General features: G+C 35.3%; 1 protein-coding gene across 3 annotated transcripts in view; it reads right to left on the reverse strand.

Moving 5' to 3' along the window:
* Window positions 1–8,172: 8,172 nt before the first annotated feature.
* Dbx2 (developing brain homeobox 2) overlaps window positions 8,173–15,431 on the reverse strand; it is a 36,664-nt gene continuing 29,405 nt past the window's right edge. For 2 of the 3 annotated variants that reach the window (XM_074083209.1, XM_020156547.2), the window contains one exon: window positions 11,721–12,526. In XM_074083209.1, coding sequence (XP_073939310.1) covers window positions 12,194–12,526 — 333 coding nt within the window. In that variant the 3' untranslated portion in view covers window positions 11,721–12,193. Of the gene's footprint in view, window positions 8,809–11,720; window positions 12,527–15,431 lie in introns of those variants that run through there. The other variant, XR_012450821.1, reaches the window with a different exon arrangement.

Genomic DNA, 15,431 nt, shown 5'->3' on the forward strand with positions numbered 1-15,431 from the left:
AGCAAAAAGACTAGAAAATACCCAACACAAAACATAGCTGGTGTGCTGGCTCAAGTGTTAGAGAGCCTGTCTAGCAAGCATGAGGCCCTGAGTTCAAACCCCAGTATCAACAAAAAAAAAAAAAAGAAATTCAATAGCAAATCTCTACCTCCATAATAAAGTACAGGTATGTTGGCCTAAAGATAGAATTCTTTTCAAATTCAGTAAATAATGCATATAGGTGTGGTCTTAAAAATTACTTAGTTTCTTTAAGGTTAAACTCTTAAGATATTTCTTTGAAATTTAAAACACAATACTTACTCCAGTAGATACTGGAAAATTAAATGAAGCTATCACAGTTTCTAACATATAGTAAATGTCCAACAAGTAAAAGGTATACAATTAATATTATTGCTCACATATTTCCTTTGCAAGAATGACCTTCTTCCCTTGTCAGATCCTCCCACTACTTTCTTCACTCAGTGTGAATTCCAAGGCAGAGATTATAACTAATACTTTTCTATGGTAGATCACCAGGGTCTAGAATGTACCTGTAACATAACAAGACCGCGGTAAGTATTTGGAGAATGAATGGTCTGCCTGACCTCCTACCCTAAATGTTGACTGATTATTGAAGAGATCATCTTTATTTAATTCATTTTTATTACCCCAAATTCCAGTTCATAGCCTAGAACAAATAAATATTTGTTGAATAAATAATGGAACAGACAAAAACCTGAACAATTGCCTCAGTACTCTAAGTTCACTTCTCAAACATTAAAATAGTCATTAATGAACATTTTAACAGCAATCATAATCATAGTTTATTAGATTTTTAAGCTCCATGTTCATTGGCAAAAAAGTACATATAATACACTTTTATGTTCAATAAAAAATGCATGCAAACCAAAGTTAAAAGCATAAGGAATGGCATTTATATTGTTTAATGGTATTAAAAATGTAAAGACTGCTAAACGATTTGGCATGCATTTTTCTTGAACCCATCTGCTTTTCAATCTCAGAACAAATAAATAGTAAATAGCATGTCCTTAATAAAACATCTCTGAATTCAGAGCACATTATTGGGTGATCAATAAAATGCACCTTTTAACATACAAGCAAAGCTGATTATCTTCAACGCTTCAATGAATCCCCAGACCACAGCAGAAAGTTTCAAAAATTTCAAATTTGTGAGATCTTTATGAAAGTTATTAGCATACTTGTTCACCTAAGAACTTTACACCATTTTAACCATTTTAATGAGGCAACCATTACAATTTCTGCTTTATTGGCAATTTGATAGAACAAAGATCTATTTACCCAGTACTTAAGTCATTGCCCAGGCATTTGCATATTGAGTAAGCATGATAAAATAAGTCAGAGATTAAATGTTTCACTAAATCCTGATTGGATTGTGCATGTGAACATAATCTGAAACCACAGTAGTAAATTTCCTAATGGAAAAGTATGACCTCCTACTTTAAAACTTAAGTGGCCCTTTTGAGACTTATTAAAAAGAAGGCTCACCCGAATTTGCTAACATTCAATCAAATATAACATCTTGATGTATTAGTATATGAATCAAAAACATCTGTTATCATGTTTAGCTTCAAGTATACATTGATTTGAAAACAGAATGGAAAGTTGTAAAAATGTGTGCTTCTTTTCAAAGAATCTAAACCACTAAGCATACTTTTGACATTATTCTTCTAGTGTTTAATCCTGTGAGGTGGTAATGGTGCTAGAAGAAGGACATTGGGGAGATTATATCTCATGTCAGAATTAGATTTGGAAAAGAACATTAACTATAGTAAGTGTTGTAATCAGTTTTGCAGAGAAAAAGAAAGCAAATTGAAATCCATGGATTTATTAACAAAAGGGAGAGCATGAAAACTATCCCATACTATGTCACAATGGTGGCATTGTTGGGAGGGTAGAAAGTAGGAGGAGGGGCCTAGATGGATGAAACAGATTTCTGGGGATATGTCTTTGAAGGCTGTATCTTGCCCCAGCTCCTTTCCTGCTAATTTTTTTTTCTTTTTTTTTTTGCTTCATGGCTGATATTAGGTGAACAGTTTTCTTTTTCTGTGATGTTTTTGCCTTGCCACAGACTTAAAAGCAATGGAGTCAAGAAACCAGGGACTGAAAACTCTGAAATTGTAAACCTAAGTAAATCTTTCCTCTCTTAAGTTGTTGCCTCAGGTATTTGTCACAGAGATGCAATGTTTAATCAACACATTCTCTTTTCTATGTACACTTTCCCTAAAATAATCCTGTCCAATACTTTGAAATATCTCTTTACTTTGATGACTTCCAAATTGATAGCTCCAGTATGGGTATCTTCTCTTAAGCCTAGATACCCATAACCAACTTTCACCAATGTCCACTTGAATTTCTCACTATCTTAAAGTCCATAATTGAATATTCAATCCAAACCCATTTTCAAACCTTCACCATCTTGTGAAATGCCCTCATTGGTCAACTAAAAGTCTCAGAATCCTCTTGGTTCCTTTATTTCCCCATTCATAACATTTACTCCATAAAAAGCCCTACTGATTCTAACTTCAAAATTTAGCTCAATGATGTCCACTTCTTTCCATCTACAAGGCTACTAGCTTTGCCCAGGTTACCATCATTTACCATTTTGGTCTCCTTTTTCAATTGCTCAATCCCATCCTACTCCTTTCTCTGTAGCAGGAAGTACTTTAAAATATAGTAAGATTATTCATCATCCATGCATAGTTTCCTATTTCCCTTAGAGTGAAATCCAAACCCCTTACCTTGTACAACTAGGCTGATTCAGCCCCTGCCCAATGCTATGTAAAATATTCTTCCCCTTTGGTCACCACTGCTTGTTCCCACAGCTTTAGCATCTCTGACATACCATGCTTTTTTGCTTCAGAGCATTTGCAAATGATTTTTCCTCTACCTACAACCTTCCTTCCACCATTCTTTGCATATCTAGTTTCTTTTCATCCTTCAGGAGGAACCTGGAGTAAAGTTTGCCTCCACATTCACTTTGTTTCTTTTACATAGTTCATTGTAATCTACACTTTTTGTAGACTGAGATTGTTTACTGAAATAGAATATAGTATATGTGGGCATGATGGCACCTAACTTGCTCACCTTCAAAATTCCTATAGTCTAGCACAGACTATAAAAAATGTATTTGTTGAATGAATTTAATAAGGAATCATTGAAACAGTAGAAGGGGAATGATATGACTAAATATATGTTTCAAGGTTCTCAATTTGGGGAGAACTTTTCCACTGCCAGGAGGACATTTATCAGACTGGGAACATTTTCTATTGTCATGACTTGGGTGAGGGAAGATATGTTACTTGGTCGAGGACAAGAATTCTGCTAAGCATCCAACAAAACTCAGGAAAGTCCTCTACAACATAGAATTATCCGGTGTAAAATGCCAAAAGTATCTGTTTTTGAAGGACCCAAGTTAGAGCATAAAGTATATACTACTGCTAGTTAGTCTTTTCTTCAATTGGCAATAAGGAGACCATTCAAAGGTCCTTTCAGTTCAGAGAAAATGGCCTAGAATATGGTAGCTCATATAATATGAAGAAAACCTGATAAATATTGAGGATGTTTTTTGTGATAAATGGTATGATAAAGAGACAGAAAAGCAGGCAAAGATATGAGGCCGTATTGGTGGGGCCATAAGCTAACAGGACTGGCATCCTTATAGAAAAGAAAAGAGCCAGATCTAATGCTCTCTCTTCCTTTCCCTCTCCTCCCTCTCTCTTTTTCCACGTACACAGAAAAAAGTCCATGTGAAGACACAGTGAGAGGGCTACCATCTGCAAGTAAGGAAGAGAGCCCTCTCCAGAAACCTACTCAGAGTGGGAGTTACGTTATTGGCTCCCCTGATTCTTAGGCCTTTGAAATTGTACTGCATCACACCTCTGCCTTTCCTGGTTTTCCAGCCTGTAGATGGCATATCATAATACTTCTTAATCTTGAAAACCATGTGAATCAATTTCAATAATAAATCTCCTCATAGAAAGACAAGAAGATAGATGGATGGATAGATAGGATAGATAGACTAGATAGATAGATAATAAATGGAAAGAAAGAAGGAAGGAAGCAAGGAAGGAAGGAGAGAGAGAGAGAGAGAGAGAGAGAGAGAGAGAGAGAGAGAGAGAGAGAGAAAGGAAAGAAAGAAAGAAAGAAAGAAAGAAAGAAAGAAAGAAAGAAAGAAAAAGAAAGAAAGAAAAAGAAATATTGGTTCTGTTTCTCTGGAACCAATGGATACAATCAGATTTATATACTTTAGGATTCACTACAGCATGGAAAAACTGGAAGGCAGCAAAAAGGAATGCAGAAACTTCTAGGAAACAAGAGGTACAGGCAAGACATGATGGTAGCCTGCAATTCATTATGGCTGTGGGGATGAACAGAGGGAACAGATTGAAGAGATTATTAGGGAAACAAATAGACAAGACTTGGTAATTAATTATATATGAGGAGAGAGAGGGAGGAAAGAGTCAAGCTGACTCCCATGCTGCTGAGTTCAGCAACTCGCTGTCCTCGTTTTTTTTTTTTTTTCTATTTGCTGAAAGAAAGAAATACTGGTGAATGTTAAGTGAACTAAACCAGACTCAGAAAAACAAATACCATGGTTTCTCTCATATGTGGAAGCTAGATCTGAAAAAATGGACATGAACATAAGTAGAGGACTATTTTGGGGGAGTCACCAGCATGTGGGAGGGGGAAAAGAGGGAGGGAGAATATGATCAAAGTACATTGTATGCATGCATGAAAAAAACATAAGGAAACCCATTTAAAAATTGACAAAAAGATAAAAGGAGTGGGGGGAAGGAGGATAAAAAAGAGTAATACAGGGGTGAATATGACCCAATTTTATTATATGCATGTATGGAAATATTACAGTGAAACCCACAATGTACAATTAATATGCACTAATAAAAAAAGAAGAAAATGTTAGTGAAGATTTGATGTGTAACAAGAGTTTATTTGAACTTGAAGATGTCTGTGAGACAACCAAGTTAAGATGGATGTTTTCTGATTTTAAAAGTTATAGTAAATTATCTGGAAAATAGAGAACATGGAAAAGAAAGCAATCATCTTTAATCCCACTAGCCAAAGACAGTCACAGTTAACATAGGCATGTGTATAGTCTTTTCTCTAAACCTGTGCATACATAGGCATGCACACCTGCATACACACACAAACTAGGTTGTTAATCTATTTTGTAATCTATTTTTCCCTTAACAATAAATCATGGTCATTTAAATAGTATTATTCTTATACAATATTCTTTTCAGTGACTACATAGGATTTCATAATATAATTTGTTAAAATTGATTTCACCAATCCCCTATTGTTAAAAAGAATACTGAGAGGATTCTTAGGACAATGGAGCTATCCTGTAGGTCATTATACAGATGTCAAAACCCATAGAATGTAAAACTTTGAGTGAATTCTAATGTAAAGTATGGGCTTTGGTGATAGCAATGTGTCATATGAGTTTATCAATTGAGGGTAAATAATGAGGGTCAAGGAAGGTGAATATGGTTGATGTGTTTTCTACACATGTATGAATATGGAATATCGAAACCTGTAGAAGCAATTTTAAGAAGGGTCAGAGGGAAGAGGGAGAATAATGATTGAAAACTGGGGTACATTGTATGCATATATGGAAATGTCACAATGAAACCCCTGTACAACTATTATGTATTAATAAAAACTTTTAAAAATAAATAAATACATCATTCTGTTTTGAGATGTTGATAGTGGGGGAGGCTGTACATGAGAGTCAAGAATATATGAGAACTCTGAAGTATCCACTCAACTTTGTTGGCAATTTCTCTAAAAATAAAGTCTGATAGGAAGACAGAGAAAGAGAGACAGAGAGAAAAAATATGACTCTTTATAAATTAATTCCTTATGGTAAATTCCAGTAAATGAAGATGTGTGGTCAAAGGATAGGTACATTTAACAAGTTGTTTATGTTACCAAATAAAAACATTCTTAAGAATGTTTTTAATTACTTAAAGTCATACTGAGAGTACTCTTGAGTTGATTTTCATTTATTTATTTATTTTGTGTGGGACTACAGTTTGAAATCATGGCTTCACAGTAAAGTAGGCACTCTACCATTTGGGCCATACCTCCAGTCCATTTTGCTCTAGTTATTTTGGAGATGAGGTCTTACGAACTATTTGCTGGGGGCTAGACTCAAACCATGATCCTCCCAATCTCAGCCTCCCAAGTACCTAAGATTATAATCATGAGCCCACTGTTGCCATGATTGATCCCTAACCCATATTGCATTTCACCCCATGCCTCCACTTACAACAAACTTGTATTGTAAAAACATTATTGAATATTCCTGTCAACAGCCCCATTTTCTAAACCACAAAGTAGTACCAAGTTCATCAAATTTTTTTATTACCAGCTAGTTGCATCTCTGAGCTGTCATGTTAGCTGTATGACATGCTAATTTGTCTTTATTTAAAATTTCAAAGAAATTCCCACATGGATCCCAGATGTTGCCCATTTAATGCAAGAGGTGTTTCCTCATTACACAAGTATGGTATGTGTCCAAAATATTGGCATTGTTTAGTTTATGAATTACTTAAAATAACTACATCACAAAACAATGGTTCATGTGTGAGTCATAAATTAAACAATGCCAATTTTTTTGATGTGTACCACATTTGTGTAATGAGGAAACACCTTCTTGGATTAAGTGGTCAACATCTGGGATCCATGTGAGAGCTTTAAAAAAAATAGTGCTACATTTTCTTTAATGCAGAAAGAAATCCAAAATGGGGACAATTTTTACAAAAATGTCCCTGCTCCAAATATTCTTAGTAGACACTGCTTGATTGGTTCAGAAGCCTAGGTCAAAACAATCTAAATTAAAGTCCACTACAAGGTGATACCAAGGGAGTCTTAAGTCTTTTGCTTTTGTTTATTCTGAGCCTTTCACTCTGATATTGTGAAACACAATTGTAATGGATTGGATAGTGGTCTCCCAAAAGATATGTCATGTCCTAAGCCCTAAAAAATCTAAGAATGTGACATTTGAGGAAAAAGGCCTTTGCAGATGCAAAAGTTTAAGGATTTTAAGATACAATCATCCTGGTTTGGATTCTAGCCCAATGACAAGTGTCCTTATAAGAGAAAGGCAGAGGGAAATTTGGAAGACAGACACACTGCGGAGAACATGTAGGGAGATCATTGAAAGACAGGTAGAGATTGGACCCAGGCTGCCCAACCCATGAACCACATGGAGCTCTAAGAAGCATCTTCCTAGATTTGTTGGAGACAGTGTGACCCCGTTGACTCCTTGATTTTTGAATTTCTGTCCTCCACACTGCAAAAGAAAAAAATCTATTTTAAGTCACCCAGTTTGTGGTCATCTTTATGGCAGCCCTAGGAAACTATAATGGTTATTCAGTATTTGGTTGAAATGGAATTCATAGCCATAGGATTGGATATACATTATTAAAGAAATACATCACTGGATCTTATTCAAATTTGACATGCCTGATTTTTCAATTAACATCAAGGACCTGATGGAACTGCTTTGGGTTTAAATAATATTAGATTTCCCAGCTCCCTTTTAACCTTGGAATATTCTGATCTCAAAAGACTCTTCCCATACTTTTTTTATCATTTAAACAACTTTGAGAGAATGTCCATGAAGTTGTGAGAGTTGTAGGCAAAATAGGTAAACCAGCCTTATCATCTCAGCCTTCAAAGTGGTGACAGATGATAGATTTCCATGAATTATTTGACTGTTGCTCTCTTTGTAGACAATCACACAGACTCAAGAAAGCTGAATAATGTATCAGTCTGACTGCAAAGCACAATGAGAGAGAGGTAAAATGTTACCATTCATTTTTGTTTGCTGCTAAGTACTGAAATCCCTTGGACTCTGAATGGGGTACATTTTGATAAGCTTGATGGTGGGTTTTTAGAAGAGACTATCCCTTTGGTATAGTTGACTATGCTGAAAGTATAATCCCAAACTTCCTCAATTTTCATTCTTAGGTTTATTTGCTGCAGCTATATTTAGCTAAAAACATAACAAACAACAGATTATTTTTCTTAAATATAGGATCCTATGATCATTGTTTTCCATGCCCTGTCATCTCCTGGTCCCATCCCCTGATCTACCCCAAGAAGAAAAGGAGTTACAAGCAGAACCATCACAAATAGTCTCAAGCAACTTTTAATGACATTAGAAAATGTTCTGTGTACAAAGTTGACTTTAAAAAATGAAAAGCAGGGGAATTGGATATATACTATGATCCAAATTTGTTTAGGCACATGTTATTTACATATACGTACATTCAAAAATAACTGAAAAATTTTCACAAAAGGTCTAAATTGGCTAGCTCCAGATAATGAAATTACATATGAATTTTATTGTTAGCTATGTTTCCAAGTGTTTCTTTATATCCAAAAATAGTGATGCCATTTAATGTAGCCCAAGTAATAGCTGGAAGCTAAGAACCATCTTCATGGAACAATTCTATTTCCTTATGGTAGTTGCTTACTTCAGAAATGGTTTGAAAACAATATATATAATTAATGCAGCATTATTTTCCTTATACATTCAAGAACAGTCATCATCCCTATTTCTCCCACTTACAATCTTTGCTTTTTCTTCTCTCTCCCCACTGGGACTGAGGGCACTGCAATCAAAAAGGAAGCTGCTGAATTCTTCTCTGGACTCCTTCTGACCCCTGACTCCTCTCAGATCCACAGTGGTCAGGAGATTGGCAGTGTCCCACAGCTTGTATTTTCTGATTAGTAGAACATTTAAGAAATCTCCCACTGTAAATAGAAAGGTGGAGTTTTTGGAGGATGGTAAGATTTTTTTTTTTTTTGGCCCCAAATTCAGTGGATCCCACCACCAGCAACATGCTTCAGACATATTGCCCAATAAGAGTAGAAACACAAAGGAAAAGTATCTGGGAGAATTTGTAATGGCTAAAGATGCAGTGTCAGACAAGTGTATGAACACAGCAGCACAGCTTCATTGTGCTGTAGGCCTACAGAGCTTTATAGAATCACTGGACATCAGGGATGGATGAGGCACCCTGCACATTAGGGTGTGCATAGCTTTTAAAGGGATACAACAGAAAGCTTGTGAAGGGGGCCAAAAAAGAACACATGTGGGTCAGAAAAGAGTTTTTAGGATTTTATATTTGAAGTGAAAAAAATGGAAAGTATGAATGTTGACAGAATGTGTATCTCCAAATCTGACTGCATAGCCAACACTTGCTGGAAGGTACAGCATGATCATGTGTGTGGATTTCCAAAGTCTGAGAACCACTGAACTAAATTATTGGGTTCCCCATCCAAACCATATTATTACTAAAAGAATAGACCAACCCTTTAACCATTAATGATCATGATCATAGCCCTCATTGTGTCAAGAGCCAGTGATCATCCCTACACTCTTTATGTATTTCCAACCCTAAATATATAGAAAAACAGGAGCTAGTGCTCATCATTTATTTCTTCTCATCTGCTCAATATTCATTTGGCAATCTCTTTTGAAAAATTTAAAATGCCTTGACCTCCAGGCTTATAAGTCCTGGTTCTAATTAGAAAGCAGACAAAAAAAATACTAATATGTTATCACTTGCAGAAGAGCAACATGCATCTAGATAATAGAGAAATGCACATATGAGACCATGGGATGCTTGCAGAGCACAACCTAAGAGGAAGGGGACTCTTGACAATAAGAAAACAGGGCTCAGTCATTCTCTCCAGCAATTCAGGGAGGAGAATAAAAAGTAAAGGCACAAAGTGCACCTGCATGTGTGCCATGTCTACACTTTTGTGTGTGTTCCTAGAGCTAAAATATCCATCTAAAGTGATTGTTTCTAAGCCTTAAAGCATTCCAAAATATAAGATAACTAAAAGATTGGTTTGTATACTTGAATATCAGGCCAGTTTAATAAAGAAAAACTTCTGCCACTGGGTCTCAGAGTTCTGGATCTCAGAGCTCAAATCCTGACAGAAGGTCAGTTAAGCACTAATTAGCCCATTTCTACAACTTAGGCAATCACATGCCTTTCACAGTTTTCTCTCATTCGAGTTTCAAGTTACTGTCAAGAAACTGACCACAGACAAGCACTTCATGATTTTTAGCAGGAAATGATTTAAAAAATACATTTCCATTTCACACTTAAAACACTCCCACGGGACTACTGTCTATAAAGTGTTCATATTTGAAGACTTATAATTCCTTACTTTTTCAAAACTTTACAATCTATAAGAAAAGACAATACTCAAGGGAAAACCATTAGTAAGAGATTGTAAAATACAATGTACTTTTGAATTTCTTTAGTGGGTTTCACTGCAATTTGGAAGATGTATCTCTTACAAGATATCCCACAGTTAGGTGAATACTTTCCACAGAGCTATGTACTCATAGGGTTGATAAAATTTCAAGATTTGAAACTTGATTGACAAGGTCCAAATCCTGTTTATTAACTTCATGAACCTGGATAATCACCTGGATAATCCCTTGTCTGGGTAAGGGAACCCTTATAGTAATGCTACCTGTGTCATAAGGTTATTGTCATAAGGGTCAAATGAGCTAAGTACTCTAAATACTTACCACAGTTTTTAACAGAGAGAGCCTATAAATGTAAATGAGGTTAACACTAGATAAAGAAAATTCTTCACAATGAGACACTGAGAAAAGCTTCCAGGATGACTTTCAAGTGAAAGATTAGGTGACAAAGACACTGGGTCGCATACACCAATTCAAACTCCATTCATAAAAAAATAATTTTCTGATGTCAATTGAAACCATTATCTTCTGCAACCTTAACCTTGTCTAAACCCAAACCTTCAAAGTCTCTAGCTGAGAAGGTAAGCAAATTAAAGGTCACCTTATTCTGTAGGCTGTTCGGTAACAAAATGACACAAAATGAACTTCTAGTAATGTTTCCTGTCCACGGATTAATGACAGCTTAATTCAAAACCACATTGTTTCCTTTTTCTGCTTCATTTCCTTCAAAATGAAACATAAATTTTTTGGACTTGGAATTAAAATATCTGGATTAGCTAAGCAAATCATTACCAGAAATGTAATTTTATAAAAATACTATTTCAGGGTAGTCAAAAAACATAAAACATCTGTGTGGTGTTTGTTAATACATAAAATAGCCTAATAAATGTAGAGCATGCCAACTAAGTGGAAAATTGGGCCAGTAACTAGAAGTATAAAAGGAAACCATCATCTATTCATCAGAATTGTGTTTTTGGTCCAGTTGGAAACATTTTAAGAACTGTGACAGCACAACTTTCTTTATTGTTGGCCAGAGGTCACAAACTACTTGATATAGATGATTCATTTGGCCAGCACAGTATTAGAAAAATTATTGGGCTCAAATATTTTTAAGTGGGCCATGACCTCTGTTTATGTCATAAGCTCTTAAAGACATTCATTTTATTTTGCAAACCCTGGTCTAGGCTTATTCCTACAAAAAGATAAAAGATAATTATTAGTTAAATGTGTACCTCTCTCGCTGATGGCCTGATAAAATCCAGAGACTAGGAAATTAAGAATTCTAATAGTTACATTCAGAAAGACTAATTTTCTTGTTGAGTTCATCCTAACTGTATTTCTTCAGTCTATGTTCCTTACTGTGGCTCATTTGACTAGGATTACTGGACTATTAAAATTTACTTATAGCTGGATTCTAAAAGAAAACAGAAAACAGAAAAAATTTAAAAGCATATTTTATGGTATTTGACTAAAGCCCAAATTTTACATTCCAAAAAATTAGTAATATTCTCTCAATGGTTTATTTTTCTTTGTATAAAAGGAAGTAAATTTGCTCAATACAATAAAGAGAAACTAGTTCCTACTGATGTATCTTAATGAACATGTACATTGTATATACAGAGATGCTCACATATATACACATACTCAGAGCAGGGACTGACTGAGCCAACATATTCTCTTACTTTTTTTCAGTTCCATCATTCTTCTTGGGAGGTTCTATTCCACTTAAAATTAAGCCTGAGTCTAGGGCTAAATAAGAGAATACTGGAGTGGGCTTCCTAAAGCATTAATTCAGGCTTCATTCCAAAGATGTTAGGTTTTAGGCATTGATGAGGCATAAGCTAACTGGCTTTAGAGTCCAAATGTTACCGATTAGGTGTTTTTTAAGTTAACGTGGTGGAATGCATCCAATCAGACAGCCCCAGGAAGTCCATTCTTGTCTGCAGCTTCTTCCTTGGAACACAAATACAAGGCATCTTGCAGTGAATTTGCTTCTGGGGGTGGTGCCCCTGAACTCTCCTGGGTTAGTCTTTCTGCAGGTTCTGGGGAATTCTCTCTCCATCTGGGACTTGAGTGCTGTTGGGAGACTTCCCATATTGAAGGACATTGAGAAGGGAAACTCAGAGCAGATCGGGAGAGAGCCTCGTCCGGAAGGCTTACTTCTTGGATACACCTGTTGGAAAGCACTTCTTTTTCTTTGGAATTCCGCCATTTCATCCTTCTGTTCTGAAACCAAATTTTCACCTATTGATAAAATAAGTGAGCAAAATAAGCACTTATTCCAGATTATTTCACTTTAGCATTTTATTTATTTATTTTTGCAGTGCTGGGGATGAAACAAAGGGTCTCATGCATGCTAGGCCAGCAGTCTACCACTCTAATTGCTTCTACTATCCATTCTCAAAATACTAATAAAGAAAGCCAACCTGGAAAAGTCCTTGTAGCTTTTCTCATGGACTCTGGACTCCTTCAAATACATCTGAGAAATTACTTTAATATAATACTCTCATATCTACTTCTGAAATCAAACAATGCAGTAAATTGGTATCTTTCAAAATTGATTTAATGCTCTCAGGTATTTTTAAACATCATTTAGCTCACAATGCTAAATTATTTATTCTAGTGAAATGTATTGACTAGTACTAGCATCTAAGTGTTTATTTTATGCCAAGCATTAGTCCATGCACTCTACGTGGATTTTGTAACTTGATCCTCAGAATGGCTATGAGAATTCTTCCTTTTACATCTAAGAAAACTGAGGTTAGCAAAGGTTGACCAGCTCATGGTCATACTGCTAGTGAAACAGAACCACTTGGACTGGAATCCGTGACTGTCCACCTCCAGTGTTCTGGCTCATGCAGACCTCATTGGGAAGTTTTGGAAACTAAGTTAGGAATACATTACTCTTTCTTTCTTTCTCCCTTCCTTCTTTTCTCTGTCTCTGTCTCTCTCTGTCTTTCTCTCACTCTCTCTCTCTCTGTCTCTGCCTCTGTCTCTTTCTTTCTTGGTGGGACTGGGGTTTGAACTATGGGCTTTGTACTTGCAAAGCTGGCACTCTACCTCTTGAGTCATACCTCCAGTCCATTTTGCTTTGGTTATTTTGGAGATGAATTCTCACGAACTATTTGCCTGGGCTGGCTTTGAACTTAAGTCACCCAAGTAGCTTGGATTATTGACAGGCATGAGACACCAGTACGCAACTAATACATTTTACAATGCTTTGGTAAACTGTTAGCTTTATACAACTTTCCAAGTTTCAAGTACTCCTGGGATTTATCAAACTATGACAATTGAATTGCTTATAATTAAGCCCAGAATGCTTATGATGGCAGTTCCTGATTTGAACCATACCTTCCTCTAATACACTCAGCTTGACCTTCTGTGTTAATAAACCTCTTCATACACTATGTACTCAATGGTCCCAGTTTCCTGATATCTTGAAAGTCAAATATATTCTTTTCCTGTACACCATATTGCATCCTTACAGTAAAAAAATTTAATTTCTATTTTTAAAACAAAAACTGGAAAATTTTTACCTAAAGAAATAACTACTACATTGTTCTCAACTGAGTTTTTCTCTCAATGAAGGAAAAAATTCCATCAGAGATGATTCTTCTGTATTGACAAAACAATTTCTTCATTCATTCAGCCTAATCAGGATGTTCAGAATGACTGCAAAGGAAATTTACCCAAGGAAATTAAGTGCAAAAGACTGCCATCTCACTTACAATCCCGAGAGTGGGGCTTTTCATAAGAAAACAGCTCTAAAGTGTACATACTACAGCATTTGGCTCTATTCATGAACTCTTTTATTATTTTCAGTGGGCATTTACTCCTAGAAAATATGCCAAGTACTTCTAATGGGTTTTCACTGACAGTCCTTGGTTCCCATTAGTGTTCTGGCCTTTACTGTCACAGCCATTATTTTTTTCTTCCCTTACTTTTTCTGTATATTGAGAAATATTTAAGTGCTATCTTAATGGGAAAAAAAACATGAAAAGAGTTTCCTCACAATCAATGGTGTCAGGACAAATATATATACTTGGGGAAAAACATAAAAGTTTTAGCTCTCTCAACAAACACAAAAACAAATTCCAGATGGATTAAGTAGCAAAATACGAAAACAAAACTATAAAAGCTCTAGAAGAAAGTATCATTACAGCCTTGAGGAGATAAATGTTTTCTTAGGTATGCCATAAAACATTGAGGCCACAAAAGAAAAGTTAGAGCTGACTATATATATATATATATATATATGTGAGAAATTTATGTACAAATAAATATACTATAAGCATATGCAAAAGCCACAAGTATCAAAAAGAGTTGAAAGCAGGAACTTGAGAGATATTTGTATATCTATAGTAATAGCAGCATTATTTATAATAACCAAAAGTATAAGCAACCAATTGTCCATCAACAGATGAATGATAAGACAAAATATGGTAAACCCATACAATAGAATATTATTCAGCCTTAAAAAAGGAAGGAAATTCTGGCACATGCTACAACACAGATGAACCTTGAAGACACTATACTAAGTGAAATAAGCCAATAACTAAAGGACAAATGCTGTACTCCATTCATATGAGATTCTTAGAGTAGGTATTCAGAAAAATGCAAAATAAAATGGTACTTGCTATGGGCAGAGGGAAGGGGGAATGAGGAGATTTTTTTGCTTGTTTGTTTTATTTTCATGCAGAGTTTAAGTTTTATAAGATAAAAAGTGTTCTGGAAATAGACTGGTGTTGGTTCCCCAACAATGTGACTATATTTAAGTCTACTGAAAAAAAAAAGGTTAAAATGGTTAATTTCCTTACATATATTTTACCACAATATAAAGCCACAAATAAGGAGGGAATTCTTGCAGCATCTGTAATAGGAAAATGTAACTAATCATAATATTCCAAATATGTCAATTGACATCCAAAATAATTTCTATGTAGCAACAACAAAAAAAATAAGTAGAAAATATATGGCTCTGAAAAGGCCAATATACAGGCTACAGATGGCCAGTAAATTAGTAAAAGCTTCTAAAATTCTGATAGTTGAGAAAACTCAAATTTAAAAAAAAAATAACAATACCATTGGTGATGCATACTTCTGGTGATGTTTTCTAAAATGATAAATGGTGAAAGGTTTGCAAAAGGGA

This window comes from Castor canadensis, chromosome 8 (genome assembly GCF_047511655.1).
Source record: "Castor canadensis chromosome 8, mCasCan1.hap1v2, whole genome shotgun sequence".
In the NCBI taxonomy this organism is placed as follows: Eukaryota; Metazoa; Chordata; class Mammalia; order Rodentia; family Castoridae; genus Castor; species Castor canadensis.